Below are 21,008 nucleotides of genomic sequence, written 5' to 3'. Positions count from 1 at the left end.
AACAGCTTCCAGCCCTCTGCCAAAGGTGGAATTCTTCAATCATGTGAATAGTACTGAGTCCTGATGTTTGTGTGGCTTATCTCGCCAGGGGCAGGGCAGATACAGAGAAGTTGTTCTTTTATCCTATGGCCAAACCTCTGCAAGAACAATAGGGCAAGTGAATTTGCAGAAAGGTAGGTTATCTTGTCTTTTATCATTTTCCCAGGATGAAGTTGGGGAAGGGGGTTGTAGGTTTCCTTTATCAATGTGGTTATGAAGGGGCACGAAAGCTTGGAATCTTTCATTTAAGAGTAATAGTCTAATCCCAGCACTTTGGGAGGCCAAGGCGGGCAGATCACGAGATCCGGAGATGGAGACCAGCCTGGCCAACATGGTGAAACCCCATCTCTACTAAAAATACAAAAATTAGCTGGGCGTGGTGGCGCACGCCTGTAGTCCCAGCTACTCAGAGGCTGAGGCAGGACGATGGCTGGAACCCGGGAGGCGGAGGTTGCAGTGAGCCTAGAGAGTGCCACTGCACTCCAGCCTGGCGACAGATTGAGACTCAAAAAAAAAAAAAAAAAAAAAAAAGTAATAGTTTGCTAATTCCATTATTTCCAACAGATAGAAAAAAAATCGGTAAATGGGCAAATTGAGGAGTCTCTGGGCCCATGTAAAGTATGTTCCTAAGGTCTCCTACATGAAAGATGGGAAACTACAGCAGTACGAGCAAGAAATCCTGGTGGCTTCTAGGATAATGATAAGAAAGATGGAGAGATGTGGACTAATTCAAAATGTATTTTGGAATAGAATCATAATGACTGGATGATATATTAGATACTACAATAAAGAAAGGAGCGAAGGCCGGGCGCATGTGCTCACACCTGTAATCCAGCACTTTGGGAGGCCAGAGACGGGCGGATCACGAGGTCAGGAGATCGAACCATCCTGGCTAACACGGTGAAACCCCGTCTCTACTAAAAAATACCAAAAAAAAAAAAAAAAAAAAAAAAAAATTTAGCCGGGCGAGGTGGCCGGGCTCCTGTAAGTCCCAGCTACTCGGAGGCTGAGGCAGGAGAATGGCGTGACCCGGGAGGAAGAGCTTGCAGTGAGCCGAGATCCGCACCACTGCCCTCCAGCATGGGCGACAGAGGGAGACTCCGTCCAAAAAAAAAAAAAAAAAAGAAAGAAAAAGAAAGGAGCGAATAAATGACCCCTAGATTTCTGGTTGAAACATTTAAGTAGATTGTGGTGCCATTTCCTGAGACAGGAAAGATCATAGGAAGTGCAGGTTAGTAAATATAGTCAAGAATCTCAATTCATATAACATAAATTTGAGACGCATGAGAGATCTCTAAGTGGAAACATCAATAAGCAGTTGGATAGACTAATATTAACAGTCCTAACAAGAGAGGAAGACCTGGCATGGAGACACAGAAGATATAGAAGCTGCCCAGCCCCTCTCCCTACTCTCCCATCCACAGCTCACTTTTAAAAGTGAGGGCACACTTCTGCTTGGGAGACTGCATGGTTCTAATAGTCTCATATAACAGGGACAGCCAGAGGAGGAAGTCTATATATCAAGGCATATGTTGCCTTACCCACAGGAGCTCCAGCTTGTGACCATGGCCAGACTTTGCCTTGCTTCATCAACTCCTGTTCAGCAGACCAAAGTAACTTTTCACCATTCCCAGGCTATGACGGCAAAAGGGCTTTGTATATACTATTATTATATAAATTGTATACACTATTATTATACAAATTGTATACTTTTTTAAAAGTTGTATTTCTGGATTTTCAGTTGTTAAACAGAATTTATTTTCTATTTTGACCTTGAATCCTGAGATTTTTTTTTTTTTTGAGACAAGGTCTCACTCTGTCACCTAGGCCGGAGTGCAATGGCGCGATCACAGCTCACTGCCGCCCTACCTCATGGGCTCAATCGACCCTCCTGCCTCAGCTTCTTGAGTAGCTGTGACTACAGGTACATGCCACCAAGCCTGGCTAATTTTTCTATTTTTTGTAAAGACAGGGTCTCACTATGTTGCCTAGGTTGATCTTGAACTCCTGGGGTCAAATGATCCATCCACCTTGGCTTCTCAAAGTGCTGGGATTACAGGCATGAGCCAGCAGCCCCTGATCACATCCTGAGATTTTCTAAGTTCACCTATTTATTATGATCATTTATCTATAGAATCTTTTTTGTTTTCTATATATACAATCATATTGTCTGTGAATAATGGTTTTATTTCTTCCTATCATTTTTTCATTTTTAAAAACTGAGACATAATTTACATACTATAAAATTCACCCTTTTAAAGTGAACCCTTTAGTGGTTTTTATTTAGTGTATTCAGAAGGTTATGCAACTATTACCACTCTCTAATTCTAGAAAAATTTCATCATCCAAAAAAGAAACCCTGTACTCATTAGCATTGACTCCTTACAGTTCCTGGCAATCATTAATCAACCATTTCCTGAGGCATCAATTTTGCCAAAATTCATTTACTAAATAATCATTGTGTAGTTATTATATGCTATGCACTGTTTTAGGCATTAGGGATTCAATATGAAACAAGACAAAGTTCTTCCTTTTGAGGAGAAAAATACAACTTAAAACAGTGTTTTGACAATAAAAGAAGCTCAGATATATAATGGATTAGGATGCAAAATGCATACATTTTACAATAAAATATGGAACTTCAAGGTAATTTCCTGTTGGACCAGGTACTGCAAGCTCTGCCCCAGCCCTGTGGTGATATGCTTTCATTCTCCTTTGTGGCTGCAGCCAACATGAGCACTTTATAGGAAAAGGCCGAGAAACACTGCTATAATGTTCATCTGTATAATGAAGGGATATACATACAATGATTACAGGTTGAATCAGTAAACTAAAGGCTTGATTTCTAGCTTAGGCATCAATATTACCCAATTATTTATTCATTATAAATTGGTATACAATGGCTTCATCCATCCACTGAACAAATATTGAGTGGGTTTCTCATTAATACATGATGAAAGACATAAAAATATGTAAGATACATGGTCCTGATCTTAAAAGTTTTACTCAAATCACTAGATATATAAGAAAATATAATAATATATGAGAGTTTCGAATCACACATAACAGGCAAATTGCTTCTGGAAAATAAGAAAATTCTTCCATTATGTAATTTGTCCATTTTGTAAACAAAATGAAACACTTTATAAAAATGTTCAGCCTGGTGTGGTGGCTCACAGATTGCCCGAGCCCAGGAGTTTGAGCCTGCAATGAGCTGTGATTACACCTTTGTTCCAGCCTGGGCAACAGAGTGAGACTATATCTCTAGAAATGAATACATAATAATTAAATAATAAAAATAAATAAAATACTCATGTCAGCCTGGAACTTACACTTGGATCACCTGTCTCTAGTATCTGAAAATATACCTAGATATCAAAAAAAGAGTTGAATTAATCTATTATCCAAAGTAAATTACAAGTAACTGTACTAACTTACTTTTCAGTGCCTCATTCATTTGTGCCTTGTGGTTAGCTGCATGATACCAGGTGATCTCAGCGCCATCTTCTGCTGTAATCTGGCTATTTCTCAGAAAATACTCCAGTATATTTTCACTCCAAGATCCTAAAATAACAGTATTTACATGTAAATTAATATTGTTTTTTATAGGACAAAAAATTTTAAATTAATTTTGTTGTATATATTTAAGACACACATATGCTGTTATGTGATATAGATAGATAGTAAAAAGGTTACTATAATGAAGCAAGTTAACATATCCATCATCTCACATATCTATTTTCTGTGTGTGGCAAGAACAGCTAAAATCTCATTTAACATGAATCCCTTATATACAGTACAATTTTATTACCTGGAGTCCTCATGTTACACATTAGATCTTGACTTGTTCATCTTTTTTTTTTTTTTTTTTTTTTTTGAATTTGAGAGCAGGTACTGTTTGTTTGTTTATTTATTTATTTATTTATTTTTTTTGAGACGGAGTCTCGCTCTGTCACCCAGGCTGGAGTGCTGTGGCCGGATCTCAGCTCACTGCAAGCTCCGCCTCCCGGGTTCACGCCATTCTCCTGCCTCAGCCTCCCGAGTAAGCTGGGACTACAGGCGCCCGCCACCTCGCCCTGCTAGTTTTTTTTTGTAGTTTTTAGTAGAGACGGGGTTTCACCGTGTTAGCCAGGATGGTCTCGATCTCCTGACCTCGTGATCCGCCCGTCTCGGCCTCCCAAAGTGCTGGGATTACAGGCTTGAGCCACCGCGCCCGGCCAGGTACTGTTTATTAACCAACCAACTTAGAAAAATAATCATGGCAGACATCTTAGTCCATTCTTCTAATAAGCCTGTTGATCTGGTCCTCCCTGCTGCCAGCATCTCTCCCTTCTACAAAATGGGTGGTCTCTCAGCTAGGCGCAGTGGCTCACACCTGTAATCCCAGAATTTTGGGAGGCGGAGGCAGGCAGATTACTTGAGGTCAGGAGTTCGAGACCAGCATGGCCAACATAGTGAAACCCCATCTCTAACAAAAATACAAAAAAGAATTAGCCAGGTGTGGTGGCACACGCCTGTAATCCCAGTTACTCCACAGGCTGAGGCATGAGAATCACTTGAACATGGGATGCGGAGGTTCCAGTGAGCTGAGATCACGCCACTGCACTCCAGCCTAGATGACAGGGCGAGACTCTGTCTCAAAACTAAAATAAAATAAAATAAAATTAAATTAAATTAAATTAAATTTAAAAATGGATGGTCTTTTTCTCCATCCCACCTCATGGATAAGATAATTTGAAGGGCCACAGGAAGTTATTTGCTTCTCTGAAGTATTTTCCAACAGTATAGATCTCATGAATCAGATCCTCCATGTAGATGATGCCGTATTTACCAATAGATCGAGCAACCAAAGTGTTATCTGTTAAAGCAATTCACTTCTTATTGATTTTGCCATAACCATGCTTGTAGATTACTGACTTCAGATTTGGGTACCCCCAAGCAATATATGGTTCTACAATCCTCAGCATGTTAACTGAAGCCTGTTGAGCGTCACAAAGGTTCCGATGAAGATTTCACGAAGGCGAAGAAGCTGCAACACCTTTTGGACCTTTGGGCTCACACCATTGACACCTCTGATCCTGAGGACAAACGCCAATTTGGGTTCTGCAGGTATATAGAAGTTGCCAGCTTTTCTTGCCATCCTTGCCATTTGAATTTCAGTTCTGTGTATCTGCCTATATTCCTTGTGACAGTGCTTTGCTTTTTCATAGATAAGCTTCCTCCTTGCCTTTTGAAGCATCTTTTGGTCAAACGTCTTTCTCAGGCACTTGATCTTCAGCTCTGCGAAATTCCTTTGCTTTTTCTTAAGGGTTTCTGGCACAGCAGGAACCTTCTTGTCTTCTACACCTTCCACGGTTCCAGCCGGAAAAAGAGGCAACTTGCTCATCTTATATATCTGTTCTGTATCCTCTAACCTACATCTCCCCATTTCCTCTGCATCTCCCCTCCCTGTAGCCATTGTTTTGTCATCTATTTCTGTTATATTTGATTTTTTTTAATTCCACATATAAGTGAGATCATGCACTATTTTTCTTTCCATGTCTGGCTTATTTTACTTAGCATAATGTCCTCCGGTGTCATCCATGTTGTGGAAAATGGCAAATTCTCATTCTTCTTTAGGACTGAATAATATTCCATTTTATCTGGGTACCACAGTTTATTTATTCACTCATCTATCAACAAACACTTGTTGTTTCCATATCCTGGCTACTATAAATAATGCTGCAATGGACATGGGAGTGCAGATATCTTTACAAAGTGGTGATTTCATTTCCTTTGGGTATATGACCGGGAAAGGGATTGCTGAGTTATGGGGTGAAAAAAAAATTTAACAAAGCACAGACAAGATATTGAGGGATAATAAAAAGTAGTTAGACTGGGAAAAATATAAGATTTTAAAATAGAGAACAAGTATTATGATGTGGCAAGTATATAATATAAACATGTTATATATTATAATTAGTAGACATAGGATAGTCTGAACATCAGAAGCATAAGAATGTAGGAAGAAACTAAAACTCAAGCATATATTTAAAAGCTGGAAATTACATATGATGTTCTCTACAATCCTGGTCCCAGAAATATAAGGACAACTGAGGTAAAGCCAAAGCTATATTTAAAATTCTAAGTTTTACACACTTGTTTTTTCTACCTGAAGCCCCATTCTACATTTGTATTAACAATTTAATATTTAAATTGCATATTTTACTGCATATCTACCTTCAGATTATTCTCAGCAACATCTATATGAGTGAGCAAGTAATCTCTTGAATTAGGATTCATAAGTTTATCTAGCATGTGCAATATATGTAATTCTCATATCCTTCAACTACTTTTTGGTATAACATATTTTCTCTTGATTAAGCATTAAAATTTGTGAGTTAACAAAGACTAAGATAAGTGGTAGCAAAAATATCTGAACCCAGATCCACTCCATACTATATCATAACATACAGGAAGAAAATGCTGAACAAAAGGTGTCCATAATTTTACCTCCCTAATCCTTGTTCATGCTTCGAACATTTATTAAGAGCCTAGCAAGTGGCTGCAAAGTCCCCAAGCATGAGATTCTTTCCTCTGTTAATTACTTGTTTGTTAACTCTGCCTAACAACAGTTGAAAATCTGAAACTGCTTCTTCTTTTTTTCTTTGTCTTTTTCCCATCTGCCATCTGTGGTGGAGCTGCCACCAAAACACAGATTTCGTAAAAACCCTTCCCGGGAAGACCACCACCCTCAAGGTTGAACCCTCGGACACAATAGAAAAGGTAAAGGCCAAAATCCAGGAATTCCTCCTGATCTGCAAAGCCGGATCCTTGCTGGCAAGCAACTGGAAGATGGACGTACTCTGTCTGACTACAACATTCAAAAGGAGTCTACTCTTTATCTTGGGTTGAGACTTTGTTGGTGCTAAGAAAAGGAAGAAGTCTTACACCACTCCCAAGAATAATAAACACAAGAGAAAGAAGGTGAAGCTGGCTGTCCTGAAATACTATAAGGTAGATGAGAATGGCAAAATTAGTCACCTTTGTCGAGAGTGCCATTCAGATGGTGCTGGAGTGTTTATGGCAAGCTACTTTGACAGACATTATCGTGGCAAATGTTGTCTGACTTACTGCTTCAACAAACCAGAAGACAAGTAATTGTGTATGAGTTAATAAAAGACGTGAGCTAACATCTTTTTTAAAAACCCCTCAAAAAACCAAAAACCTAAAACCTATTGGAAACTGCTAAGATATTGAGAAAAAGTAAAATTTGATCAGAGAATGGAGGGGCATATAAAGACAAATTCTAACTAACATACGAGGGACTTAGCAATCACTTCTAATACTGGGCTGCAGAATTTAAAAAAAAAAAAAGGAGCGTTAGGTGGAGGATTCACTATCCCCAAAGCAGTCTCCCACTCAAAACACATGGCCCTATTTGGCATATATAATAGAGTCATAGACCTTTCATACTAAGATGGCAACACATGGCCATCATTCTTTAAAATATTAAGGTAGCCATTTTAGAAGGCACATTATTGATTGGCTATAACAAATGTCTGACAATAGGAAAATAATTAAATCAGTACATATGTATGATAGAATATATGACTAATGTGGCTGTTAAAAATGAAGGCTTTCCCAGCACTTTGGGAGGCCGAGACGGGCGGATCACAAGGTCAGGAGATCGAGACCATCCTGGCTAACACAGTGAAACCCCATCTCTACTAAAAAAATACAAAAAACTAGCCGGGCGAGGTGGCGGGCGCCTGTAGTCCTACCTACTTGGGAGGCTGAGGCAGGAGAATGGCGTAAACCCGGGAGGAGAAGCTTGCAGTGAGCTGAGATCCGGCCACTGCACTCCAGCCTGGGCGACAGAGCAAGACTCCGTCTCAAAAAAAAAAAAAGGAAGGTTTTGAGATACACCAAATGCTTTAGAGATCTGATAAGCATGCCGTTACCAGAAAAACCTAAATGTTGGTTAATGGTTCATATTGGATATTTCCACAGCACTTTTCAACTACACATACTGCATTCAGAATTTTTATAAAGGCAACCTACAAAGTAATAATAAAGTACCAGGACTCTAGAATTTGAAAACATTTAAAGTAAAAAGTTTTCCTTACCCTTTTACTAAGTGAAATTGTTAGTCTGTATTTAAGCCACAACTGTATATATCTTAAAACTTAAAAGAGGATCCAATTACCTATGATCTAGGGTCTTAGTATTATTATTTAAACAGGCTGGAACTCTGAAAACAGGGCCAAGAGAAAGGCAAAAATAATTGCAACTTTTTTAAGATTGAGTTTTTGAGCAGTTTATTTATTTATTTATTTATCTATTTATTTTGAGACAGTCTTGCTCTGTCACTCAGGCTGGAGTGCAGGGGGATGATCTCAGCTCACTGCAATCTCCGCCTCCTGCGTTCAAGTGATTCTTGTGCTTCAGCCTTCCGAGCAGCTGGGATTACCGGCATGCATGAGCCATCACATTGGCTACTTTTTGTATTTTTAGTAGAAATGGTGTTTCACCATGTTGGCCAGGCTGGTCTCAAACTCCTGGCCTCAAGCAGTCAGCCACCCTCAGTCTTCCAAAGTGCTGAGATTACAGGCGTGAGCCACCGTGCCTGGCCTTTTAAGCAGTTTTCATTTACAGAAAAAAATTAGGCTGGGCATGGTAGCTCATGCCTGTAATCCCAGCACTTTGGTCGGTCGAGGTGGGCAGATTATCTGAGGTCAGGAGTTCAAGACCAGCCTGGCTAGTATGGTGAAACCCCTCCTCTACTAGAAATACACAAATTAGCAGGGTGTGGTGGCTCATGTCTGTAGTCCCAGCTACTCAGGAGGCTGAGACAGGATAATAGCTCAAATCCAGGAGGCAGAGGTTGCAGTGAGCTGAGATCATGCCACTGCACACAAGCCTGGGTGACAAAGCAAGATTCCATCTCAAAAAAATAAAAAAAAAAATTAGCAAAAAGAGCAAAGTTCCCATATCATCCCCACTCTTCCCTCAATTTCCCCAGTTTTTGTTTTTTTGGTAATTACAAAATTGCTTTTATTTAAAATCCCCAATTTTTAACATCTTAAAAATTAGTGTGGTATGTCTGTTAGAATAGATGAGCCAATACTGACATTTTGTTATTAACTAAAGTCCATAGTTTACATTAGAATTCCCTCTTGGTGTTATACATTTTATAGGTTTTGACAGATGTCTAGGTGTACATCTGAGATAGCAGGTTCAGTTATGGGCCACCGGAATAAAGTGAGTATCACAATAAAGCAAGTCACACAATTTTTAGTTTCCCAGTACATATAAAAGTTATGTTTACACTGTTACACTGTAGCCTATTAGGTGTACTATAGGATCTTGTCTAAAAACAATGTGCATACCTTGATTTTAAAACACTTTATTGCTAAAAAGTGGTAACAATCATCTGAGCCTTCCGCTAGCTGTAATCTTTTGACTGGTGGAGGGTCTTGCCTCAATGTTGATGGCTACTGACCAATCAGGGTGGTGGTTGCTGAAGGCTGTGGTGGCTGTGACAATTTCTTAAAATAAGACAATGAAGCTATTGACATCAGTGGATTCTTCCTTTCATGAAAGATCTCTCTGTAGCACACAGTCCTGTTTGATAGTATTTTACCCACAGGAGAACTTACAAAATGACAGTCAATTCTCTCAAACTCTGCTGCTGCTTTAACAACTAAATGTATGTAATATTCTTTTTTTTTTTTTTCAGTTTCAGTATTTTTATTTTTTTAATTTTTTTATTTTTTTTATTATACTTTAAGTTCTAGGGTACATGTGCATAACGTGCAGGTTTGTTACATATGTATACTTATGCCATGTTGGTGTGCTGCACCCATCAACTCGTCAGCACCCATCAATTCATCATTTATATCATGTATAACTCCCCACTGCAATCCCTCCCTCCTCCCCCCTCCCCATGATAGGCCCCAGTGTGTGATGTTCCCCTTCCCGAGTCCAAGTGATCTCATTGTTCAGTTCCCACCTATGAGTGAGAACATGCGGTGTTTGGTTTTCTGTTCTTGTGATAGTATGTAATATTCTTTATCATCTGTGATAAAGAGATGCAGATCACTGCAAGCTCCGCCTCCTGGGTTCACGCCATTCTCCTGCCTCAGCCTCCCGAGTAGCTGGGACTACAGGCACCTGCCACCATGCCTGGCTAATTTTTTGTATTTTTAGTAGAGACTGGGTCTCACTGCGTTAGCCAGGATGGTCTCCATTTCCTGACCTCATGATCCACCTGCCTCGGCCTCCCAAAGTGCTGGGATTACAGGTGTGAGCCACTGCGCCCCACCTTCTCTTGCTATTTCTATCACATTTGCAGTTACATCCTCTACTGAAGTCTTGAATCCCTCAAAGTCACCCATGAGAGTTGGAATCAACTTCTTCCAAACTCCTGTTAATGTTGATATCTTTACTTTCTCCCATTAATCACTAATCTTCTTGATGGAATCTAGGATGATGATTCTTTGCCCACATTCATCAGAGAAATCACTACCTATGGCAGCTACTGATTTATAAAACATTTCTCAAATAATAAGATGTGAAAATCAAGATTACCCTTTGATCCACGGGCTGCAGAATAGATGCAAGCATGCAGGAAAACAACATCAATCTCTTTGCACATCTCCATCAGAGCTCTTGGGTGACCAGGTGCCTTGTCAATGAACAGTAACACCTTGAAAGAAATCTTTTTTTTCCTGAGCAGCAGGTCTCCACAGTGGGCTTAAAATATTCTGTAAATCATGCTATAAACAGATGTGCTGTCATCCAGGCTTTGTTGGTACATTTTTAGAGCACAGGAAGAGAAGTAGATGTAGCATAATTCTTAAGTACCCTGTGATTTTCAGTATAGCAAATGAGCACTGGCTTCCACTTAAAGTCACCAGCTGCATTAGCCCTAACAAGAAAGTCAGCCTGTCTTTTGAAGCTTTTAAGCCAAATATTGGCTTTTTCCCTCCAGCAATCAAAGTTCTAATGGCATCTTCTTACAATAGAAGGCTATTTTATTTACACTGAAAATCTATTGTTGGCCCTGCACAGTGGCTCATGCTTGTAGTCCCAGCACTTTGGGAGGCTGAGGTGGGAGGATCACTTGAGCCCAGGAGTTCGAGACCAGCTGGGGTAACATGATGAAATCCTGTCTCTACAAAAAATACAAAAATTAGTAGGCTGTAGTGGTGTGTGCCTATAGTTCCAGCTACTTGGGGGGCTGAGGTGGGAGGATCGATTGAGCTTAGGAGATCAAGGCTGCAGTGAGCCATGATCTTGCCACTGCACTGCAGCCTGTGTTACAGAAGGAGACCCTGTCGAAAGAAAGAAAGAAAGAAAGAAAGAAAGAAAGAAAGAAAGAAAGAAAGAAAGAAAGAAAGAAAGAAAGAAAGAAAGAAAGAGAGAAAGAAAATCTACTGTTAGTATAGCTCCTTTCATTAATGATCGTAGCTAGATCTTCTGGATCACTTGCTGTAGCTTCCCTATCAGCACCTGCTGCTTCACCTTGAAATTTTTTGTTGTAGAAACAGCTTTTCCCCTTAAACCTCATGAACCAACCTCTGCGAATCTCCAGCTCTTCTTCTGTAGCTTCTGTACTTCTCACAGTCTTCACAGAATTGAAGAGAGTTAGGGTCTTACTCTGGATTAGGCTTTGGCTTACGGGAATGTTGTGGCTGGTTTGACCTATCCAGACCACTCAAACTTTCTCCATATCAGCAATAGAGCTGTTTTGCTTTCTTATAATTTGTGTTTTCCATGGAGTGGCACTTCTAATTTTCTTCAAGAGCTTTTCCTTTGCATTGACAACTTAGCTGTTTGGCACAAGAGGCCTCTCTCAGCTTTCAAAATGTTTTTCTCACTAAGCTTAATCATTTCTAGCTTTTGATTTTGTTTTTGTTTTTTTTCAGAGACAAGTCTCACTCTGTTGCCCAGGCTGGAGTGTAGTGGTGCAATCATAGCTCACTGTAATCTGAAATTCATGGGCTCAAGTGATCCTCCTGCCTCGGCATCCCAAGTAGCTAGGACTACAGGTGCATACCACCACGGCCAGCTAATTTTTAAAATTTTTTGTAGAGACAAGGTCTTGGTACGTTGCCCAGGCTGGTCTTGAACTGCTGGCTTCATGTGATGACCTCAGCCTCCCAAAGTGCTGGGATTACAGGCATAAGCCACTGTGCCCAGCCCTCTAGCTTTCAATTTTAAGTGAGAAACAGGTGACTCTTCCTTTCACGTGAACACTTAGAGCCCATTCTATGGTTATTAACCAGCCTAATTTCAATACTGTTGTGTCTCAGGAAATAGTAAGACCCTAGGAGAGGGAGAGAGACAGGAATATGGCTGACTGGCGAAGCAGTCTGAACACACACCATATTTATGTATTTATTTTTTATCCTCGCCAAGCCGGCCAGCATGCACTGCCCAAGCCAGCAAGGCTCACACGCCACATTTACAGATTCAGTTTGACTTTGTGGTGCCCCAAAACAATTATTATTGTAGCATTTAAAGATCACTGATCACAGATCACCATAATAAATATAATAATTTTTAAAATATAATAATTTTTAAATTTGAAATATTGCAAGAATTCCCAAAATGTGACAGACACAAAGTGAACATATGCTATTGAAAAATACAGCACCAACAGACTTGCTCAATACAAGGTTGCCACAAACCTTCAATTTGTAAAAAAAAAAAAAAAGAAAGAAAAGAAAAAAAAGTATTATCTTCAAAGTGTAATAAAGTGAAGTACAATCAAACAAGGGATGCTTGTACAATGGCATGTATCCACCACTACAATATCACATGGAATCACAGTGTTGCTGCTCCAAACCTCGGTGCTCCCTCTATTTATCCCAACCTCCTTTCCCGTGCAACCTGTGGCTGTTTTCCAGTTACCATAGCAGGGTTGATTAGTTGGAACAGAAATGTATGCCTTGCAAAGCCCAAAATTTTATATCTGGCTTTTACAGAAAAGTTTGCTGACCACCAAGATATGGAAACAAGCTAAGAGCCATCAGTGGGTAAATGGATAAAGAAAATGTGGTAGAGATACACAATGGAGTACTATTCAGCCTTAAAAAAGAAGAAAATTCTGTCATCTGTGACAAATGAAGAAACCTGGAGGACAGTATGCTAAATGAAATAAGCCAGGTATGGAAAGAAAAACACTGCATAGTCTTACATGTGGAATTTCAAAAAGTAGAGCTTACAGGAGTAGAAAGTAGAGTGGGGGTTACCAGAGGCTAGGGATGCAGCCGGGGCAATTGGATGGGAGGGGAATATGTCAGTCAAAGGGTACAAGGTTCTAGTTAGACAGGAGGAATAAGTTCCCAAGATCTATTGCACAGCATGGTGACTACAGTTAATAACTCTGGGCATGCTGGCTCACAACTGTAACTCCAGCACTTTCGGAGGTCGAGGCGGAAGGACTGCTTAAGCTCAGGAGTTCGAGACCAGCCTGGGCAATGAAGCAAGACCTTGTCTCTACTACTAAATAAAATAATAATAACCCGGTCATGGTGCTGTGTGCCTGTAGTCCCTGCTACTCAGGAGGCTGAGGCAGGAGGATCACTTGAGACCAGGAGGTCAAGGCTATAGTGAGCCATGATTGCACCACTGCACTCCAGCCTGGGTGACAGAGCGAGACCCTGTCTCGATAATAATAATAATAATACTAATAATAGTGTATTATATATTTTGAAATTCCTAAATGAGTAGATTTTAAATGCTCTCATTACAAAGAAATGATAAGTATATGAGGTGATGGATATATTAATTAGCCTGACTTAATCATTCTAACATGTATACATGTATCATAACATCACATTATACCTCACAAATATACAGTTATTATTTGTCAATTAAAAATAAAATTAAAAAAGAAAGTTTGCTATTTGCTGACCCCTGGAAGAGACAATCATTAAGGTTCCTTCCAGTTTCCAAAAGCGACTACCAGAATTGACTTACCATTAAAGACAGTGTACCATATGTCCACACAAACACTTGTACACACATGTTCACAGTAGCATTATTCACTATACCCAAAAGATGGAAACAACTCAAATGTCCATCAACTAATGAGTGGATAAAATGTGGTGTTTCATGTAATTCCTTTTCTGGCCATAAAAAGGAAAGAAGTACTGAAACATGCTACAAGATGGATGAATCTTGAAAACACTATGACAAGCGGAAGAAGCCAGACATAAGAGGGTCTATATTGGATGATTCCATTTATATGAAACATCCAGAATAGGCAAATTCAAAGAGATAGAAAGTAGAAGAATAGTGGCTCTGGGTTTAAAGGGTGGGGGATGAGGAAGTGTTTCTTTTTGTAAGGTGAAGATGTTTTAAAATTGTGGCAATTGTTGCACAAGTCTGTGAATAAGCTAAAATTAAATAAACAAGCTAAAACCACTGAATTATACTCTTTAAATGAGTAAATTGTATATTAATAGTATGCAAATTATACATCAGTGAGGATTTTTTAAAATTTATTAATTTTTTTTTTTTTTTAAGGCTCTGGCTCTGTTGCCCAGGCTGGCATGTTCTTGGCTCACTGCAGCCTCTCTCCCGCTCAAGCGATTCTCCCACCTCAGTCTCTTCCTGAGTGGCTGGGTCCACAGGCATGTGCCACCACCATACCTGGCTAATTTATTTGTATTTTTTGTAGAGACAAGTCCTCCCTGTGTTGCCCAGGCTGATCCAAACTCCAGGGCTCAAGCGATCCTCCTGCCTTTCAAAGTGTTCAGATTACAGGCGTAAACCACCATGCCCGGCCAGGATGGAACTTTTCACTGTACATCCTATTGTGCCTTTTTAACTCTTTTATGTTGAAAATGTATTTTTTTTTTAAGTAAGGGGGGAAAATGACATATAACAGAAGAATCTGGTTAAGAATTAGTTTTATCAGTAACTCGGTAATGAGAAGAAAATTTGTTTTGTTTTGTTTTGTTTTGAGACAGAGTCTCTCTCTGTTGCCCAGGCTGGAGTGCAGTGGCGGGATCTCGACTCACTGCAAGCTCCGCCTCCCAGGTTCACGCCATTCTCCTGCCTCAGCCTCCCAAATAGCTGGGATTACAGGCGCCCGCCACTACGCCCGGCTAATTATTTTATATTTTTAGTAGAGACGGGGTTTCACTGTGTTAGCCAGGATGGTCTTGATCTCCTGACCTCGTGATCCACCCGCCTCTGCCTCCCAAAGTGCTGGGATTACAGGCGTGAGTCACTGCGCCCAGCCCGAAAATTTGTTTTTTTTAAAAATGGCATTTGTCAGGAATTGGACGTTTTTCACTTGTGCACACATTTTTTCCCCCAAGATTCCGTAAACCTTGTATCGATTCAGAAGAGAACCTGGATTTATACAGCCTGTGAGTGAGAATGGTGTAAGTCTTGAGGGTGGGTTTGTCCCAGATTTGTTTGGATTCTTAGGAAAAGCAGGCATTAAAAGGATTTATACTGAGAAGTAAAGAGCCCAAGGGTTAAAAATGGAAAACTCTGAAGAAAATGTTCTATGGAGGTTTAGCACAGGTCTTGAAAAAGAGAAAAAAGAGAAAGAAGAGAAAAAAAAGTTCACATTGATCACTTTGATCCAGTAATTTCAATTACAAGAATCATATCCAGGATAAAACAAACCAAAACATAACTGAGGAAGAACAATGCAAAATGTTTATTACAGAATGAATTCTAACAAAACTAAACAGGAAACGACTGATTAACGTTCAACATTAGGAGACTGGTTAATTACAATATAACTGTATTGTATACAATATAATTGTGTAAATTCAGTCATTCAAAATTATGTTTATAAAAACCTTGGTGACATGGAATAGTATAAGAGGCAGGATTTTAAAAATTATGTTTACCATGACCTTAACTCTATTTTTAAGAGTCAGGGTTGTTAGAAAATACCAAAAAGTTAGTAGTGGTGCCTGTGGGTATCAGCATTTGGGGAATTTTTTTTTTCCTACTTCCCTATAGTAATATACTTTATAAATGTTCTATAATGACATTTATCAGGACCTGGACATTTTTCTCTTACACACACGTTATTCCAAGATTCTGTAAACCGTGCCTCGATTCAGAAGAAAACCTGTATTTATACAGCCTGCTAGTCAGAATGGTGAAAGCGTGTATTATTTTTACAATTAGGGAAAAAATCTAAACTGAAGAAAGAACGCGTCACTGAGGTTGTCTCATGCCACTACTTAAGCTTACAGAAAAGATACTGTAACCTTCAAGAGCGGAACTATTGTCCCGCAAGTTGAAGCACTTGATTCCAAGGGAAAACTTAAGCGAGCCGCACTCTGCCAGGTTTCCAGGCCGCGCGCTCAGCAGCGGGACTACGCCGGGCCGGGCCGGCCCACCGTCCGCATTCCCAAGCCTCCCGGTTTCCAAAGAGGAACCGACTGACCCAGACCGCCCCCATGCGGTCTGCGGAAATTAAGGAATTAGGGAAACGTCACATTCCTTTCCTTCCAACCAAGACCTCAAAAAACACTGACTCTGCCGTTCTCCGATCTCCCCCTAACGCCTGTCCCTTAACGCCCACCCGGCAAACCAAGGTCATCGCCAGGCGATCGGGGGCGCGCCCAGAGTGCGGAGTGGGCTCCAAGCCCAGCCGCCCGGTACTGCGCGGCGCGCTCCCAGGTCCCTAAGCAAGGAGGACCGCGGGAGCGCACAAAGGGAGGGTGCCGCCGGCGGAGCCTCTCAAAGAGCCCCACCTCCAGACAGAGGCCGCGTGCTTGGCGCTTACCTGGGCCTCCAGCGGATGCTGCCATGGTGATGACGCCCGCCGTCCGCGCAGGCGCCCAGCGGCTGGCGCCCCTGCTAACCGGGCACTGGTGGCAGGGAAATTCGACTCCACAAACCACAGGCCTCCCGCAGGGGAAGAGCCAGGCGGGCGCCAGCGAAGCGGAACCAAATGGAGCCGCGGCACGCAGGCGCAGAGGCTGGCGTTAGAGGTTGGCCGTGCAGGTGTTGGCGAAGCGCTCCTCCGAAAGGTTTCGGAAGCAGGTGGTAGCTCTGAAGATAACGCTGCGTTAGGGAATACTGCGGCGGAGGATGGAACTCCGATTGAGAGCAGTTGCTGGAGTGGAGCACGAATTTCAAAAGTTGGATATATATATTTTTAAATGTTAGTAATATCCTAAAAGGGTGTGGAATCATTACTGATAAAAATCAGTGTTTCTGGCCGGGCACGGTGGCTTACGCCAGTACTCCCAGCACTTTGGGAGGCCGAGGTGGGCGGATCACTTGAGGTCAGGAATTCGAGACCATCCTGGCCAACATGGTGAAAACCCGTCCTTACCGAAAATTTTAAAAATTATCCGGGCATGGTGGCGCGCGCCTGTAATCCCAGCTACTAGAGAGGCTGAGGCACAAGAATGGCTTGAACCGGAGAGGTGGAGGTGAGCCGAGATCGCACCACTGCACTCCAGCCTGGGCGATAGAGGTAGACTCTGTCAAAAAAACAAACAAACAAACAAACAAACAAAAAAAAACCAAAAAACAGTTTTTGTACAAAGTTACCGAGCAGATAACCTGAAGTTTTCTTCTCCCCTTCTGTCTCTCTACCAGTGTTCACTCAGAAAACGCTCCCAGCAACTGGGTTCTCCCATCCACTGTCTTTCTAGCCCTCCTTAACTCATTACTTTCTGATGCCAAACTAGTGATCAGAATTAGCAACAAAGCTCTGCCATTTTCGGCTTCTGTGACCAAAAAACTCAATCTGCCAGTGGTAGAGTTAAGATAACTATCATCACCTGACACATAATACAAAGAGGAGCGATTCTTGCCCAGCCTTTCAGATAAAATATTTTTCATCACTCCAAAGCAACCACTCTCCATTTACCCTCTTCCTACCCCAGACAAAATTCATCTACTTTCTGTCTCATGAATTTGCCTATTCTGGCATTTGATGTAAATAGAATCACAGACTGTATGTATGATCTTTGTATCTGGCTTCTTTCACTTGGCATGTTTTCAAAATTCATCCATGTTTTATCATGTATCAGTACTTTCTTCCTTCTTATGTTGGAATAAATTCCAGTCTGTATATACCACATTTTATGTGTGTCCATTCAACAGCTGATGGACATTCGGGTTGTTTCCACATTTTGTCTTTTATGAATAATGCTGCTATGAACATTTATCAACAAGTTTTGCTTGGACGTATATGAACACATTTCTGCGTACATATCTGTGTACATACCTAGGAGTGGAACTAACTTGTTCATATAGTAACATAGTTAACTGTGTGAGGAACTGCCAGTTTTGCAAAGCAGCTGTACCATCTTTCATTCCCACCAGCAGTGTATGAAGATTCCAGTTTCCCCCCGTCCTCACCAGTACTTCTTGTTATTATGTTTTTTAAATTATAATCCTAGTAGATAGGAAGTACTACATCATTATCTTGATTTGCATTTCCCTACTAATAATGTTGAGCCTATTTTCAGGTGCTTATCAGTCATTTATATATTTCCTTTGGAGAAATGTCTTCTCAAATCCTGTGCTCATTTCAATTGTGAGAATTCTTTGTATAGTCTCAATACAAGTCCCTTAACAGATAATTTGCAAATATTTGCAATATATTCTCCCATTGTGCAGACTGTCTTTTCACTTTCTTGATGGTATTGATTGCAGTACAAGTCTTCTTTAAAAAACTTTTTTTTCTTTTTTTTAGATGAAGTCTCGCTCTGTTGTCCCAGGCTGGAGTGCAGTGGCACGATCTCGGCTCACTGCAACCTCCACCTCCCGGGTTCAAGCGATTCTCCTGCCTCAGCCTCCTGAGTAACTGGGATTACAGGCACACTACCACCATGCCTGGCTAATTTTTGTATTTTTAGTAGAGACAGGGTTTCACCACGTTGGCCAGGCTGGTCTCAAACTTCTGACCTCAAGTGATCCACCCCTCCTTGGCCTCCCAAAGTGCTGGGATTACAGGCATGAGCCACTGTGCTCAGCTATCTTTTTATTTATTTATTTATTTATTTATTTATTTATTTATTAACTTTTAACTTCCGGGGTCCAAGTGCAGGTTTTTTTTTTTTTTTTTTTTTTAACTTTTAACTTCCGGGGTCCAAGTGCAGGTTTTTTTTTTTTTTTTTTTTTTTTTGGACTTTTAACTTCAGGGGTCCAAGTGCAGGTTTGTTATATAGGTAAACTGTGTTATAGGGGTTTGTTGTACAGATTATTTCATCACCCAGGTATTAATCCTAGTACCCATTCGTTATTTCTCCTGATCCTCTACCTCCTTCCACCCTCCACCCTCCAAAAGTCCGAGTGTGGTGTTCCCCAATCTGTGTCCATGTGTCTCATCATTTAGCTCCCACATTTATAAGTAAGAGCATGTGGTATTTGGTTTTCTGTTCCTGCATCAGTTTGCTAAGTTTTTATGACATATTGGTCACAATATTACCACAATATTTTCATATATTTTACAATATTCCTCTTCACTGTCCTTATTTTTAGAGCTGCATATTGAAGTGTGAGGCATGAAAGGATATGTCTGATATTCGCTTTAAAATGCTCCAGCAAAGAAATTAAGGGATGGATGAAGCAAAAGAGGCAAATCTTGATAGTGTTGACTTGGAGGACTTTGTAAGCTGGGTTTTCATCCTACTATTTCCTTTACTTCTGAGTGTTTGGAAATTTTATGGTAAAAATAAGTCTAATTACTTTTTTGACACAAAACAAGGGTTTTGTAAGTTAAGGGTACATGCTACACTGGGGAAAGAATATAACAATTAGAATGTGAAACACAGGCCCCAGTTTGAGTCTGGGGCTGCTTTTGGTGACATCTAAACAGGAATAAAGGCGAGGCATGGTGGCTCACACATGTAATCCCAGCACTTTGGGAGGCTGAGGCAGGAGGAGGCCAGGACTTTGAGACCAACCTGGGCAACACAGTGAGACCCATCTCTACAAAAAAATAAAAAACGAGCCAGGTGTGTTGGCATGTGCCTGTAGTCTCAGCTAATCAGGAGGCTAAGGTGGGAGGATTGCTTGAGCCCAGGAAGTCGAGGCTGCAGTGAGCCATGATCACACCACTGCACTCCACCTGGGCCACAGAGCAAGACTCTGTCTCAAAATCAAAACAAAGCACTGCATGAATACAGCTTACCTCATTTTCAGAGAGTCCTAATAGCTAGAAAGTTTTCCCTTAAATTCCAATTTAGTTTCTAGCTGTGTGACTTTGGTCAGATTACTCTCTCTCTGAGCTTGGTATCTAGTCTATGAAATGCAATCATAAATCACAGGGGAACTGGGTACAGTGGCACGTACCTGTAGGCTCAGCTACCCAGGAGGCTGAGGCAGGAGGATGGGTTAAGAGCCTAAGTTCAAGGGCTGTAGTGTGCCATGACTGTGCCTGTGAATAGCCACTGCACTCTAGGCCTGGGCAATACAATGAGACCCTGTCTCATAAATAAATAAATAAATAAATAAATAAATAAATAAATAAATAAATAACAGGTAACATTCATTGTTCTGAAGTTTGCTTTGTCTGATAGCAAAATAACCACTCCAGCCCGTTTTCTTCTTCTTTTTAGTGTTTGCATGGAATATCTTTTTCCAACCTTTTACTTTTTACCCTGCATGTACCACTGTATCATAAGTGGCTTGTACAGACAGCATATAATTTAGGTTTAAAAAAAATCCATCTGGCCAGGCACGGTGGCTCATGCCTGTAATTCCAGTCGTTTAGGAGGCCAAGACAGGCGGATCAGTTGAGGACAGGAGTTCAAGACCAGCCCGGGCAAAATGGTGAAACCCTATCTCTAATAAAAAGAAAGAAAAAATTAGCCAGGCATGGTGGTACATGCCTGTAATCCCAGCTACTCAGGAGGTTGAGGCAGGAGAATCACTTGAACCTGGGAGGTGGAGGTTGCAGTGAGCCAGGATCATGCCACTGCACTCCAGCCTGCATGACAGAGTGAGAGTCGATCCAAAAAAAAAAAAAAAAAAAA

At 40.9% G+C, this 21,008-nt stretch overlaps 1 protein-coding gene and 2 pseudogenes across 1 annotated transcript in view; 1 reads left to right on the top strand and 2 right to left on the bottom strand.

Moving 5' to 3' along the window:
- The window catches only part of FAM151B (family with sequence similarity 151 member B), a 51,395-nt gene extending 34,437 nt beyond the window's left edge, over positions 1-16,958 (bottom strand). The window contains exons 1-2 of the mRNA XM_017870898.1: positions 16,796-16,958; positions 3,478-3,603 (exon numbers count right to left, since the gene is read on the bottom strand). Of these exons, the coding sequence (XP_017726387.1) occupies positions 3,478-3,603; positions 16,796-16,820 (151 nt within the window). The 5' untranslated portion in view covers positions 16,821-16,958. The remainder of the gene's footprint in view (positions 1-3,477; positions 3,604-16,795) is intronic.
- Positions 4,310-5,425, bottom strand: LOC108528885 (60S ribosomal protein L7 pseudogene; annotated as a pseudogene).
- On the top strand, positions 6,286-7,179 carry LOC108528884 (ubiquitin-40S ribosomal protein S27a pseudogene; annotated as a pseudogene).
- Positions 16,959-21,008: the final 4,050 nt, after the last annotated feature.

The sequence above is a fragment of the Rhinopithecus bieti genome, unplaced genomic scaffold (assembly GCF_001698545.2).
Source record: "Rhinopithecus bieti isolate Rb0 unplaced genomic scaffold, ASM169854v2 scaffold_5216, whole genome shotgun sequence".
NCBI lineage: Eukaryota > Metazoa > Chordata > Mammalia > Primates > Cercopithecidae > Rhinopithecus > Rhinopithecus bieti.
This window is presented reverse-complemented; position numbering and strand designations above follow the sequence as displayed.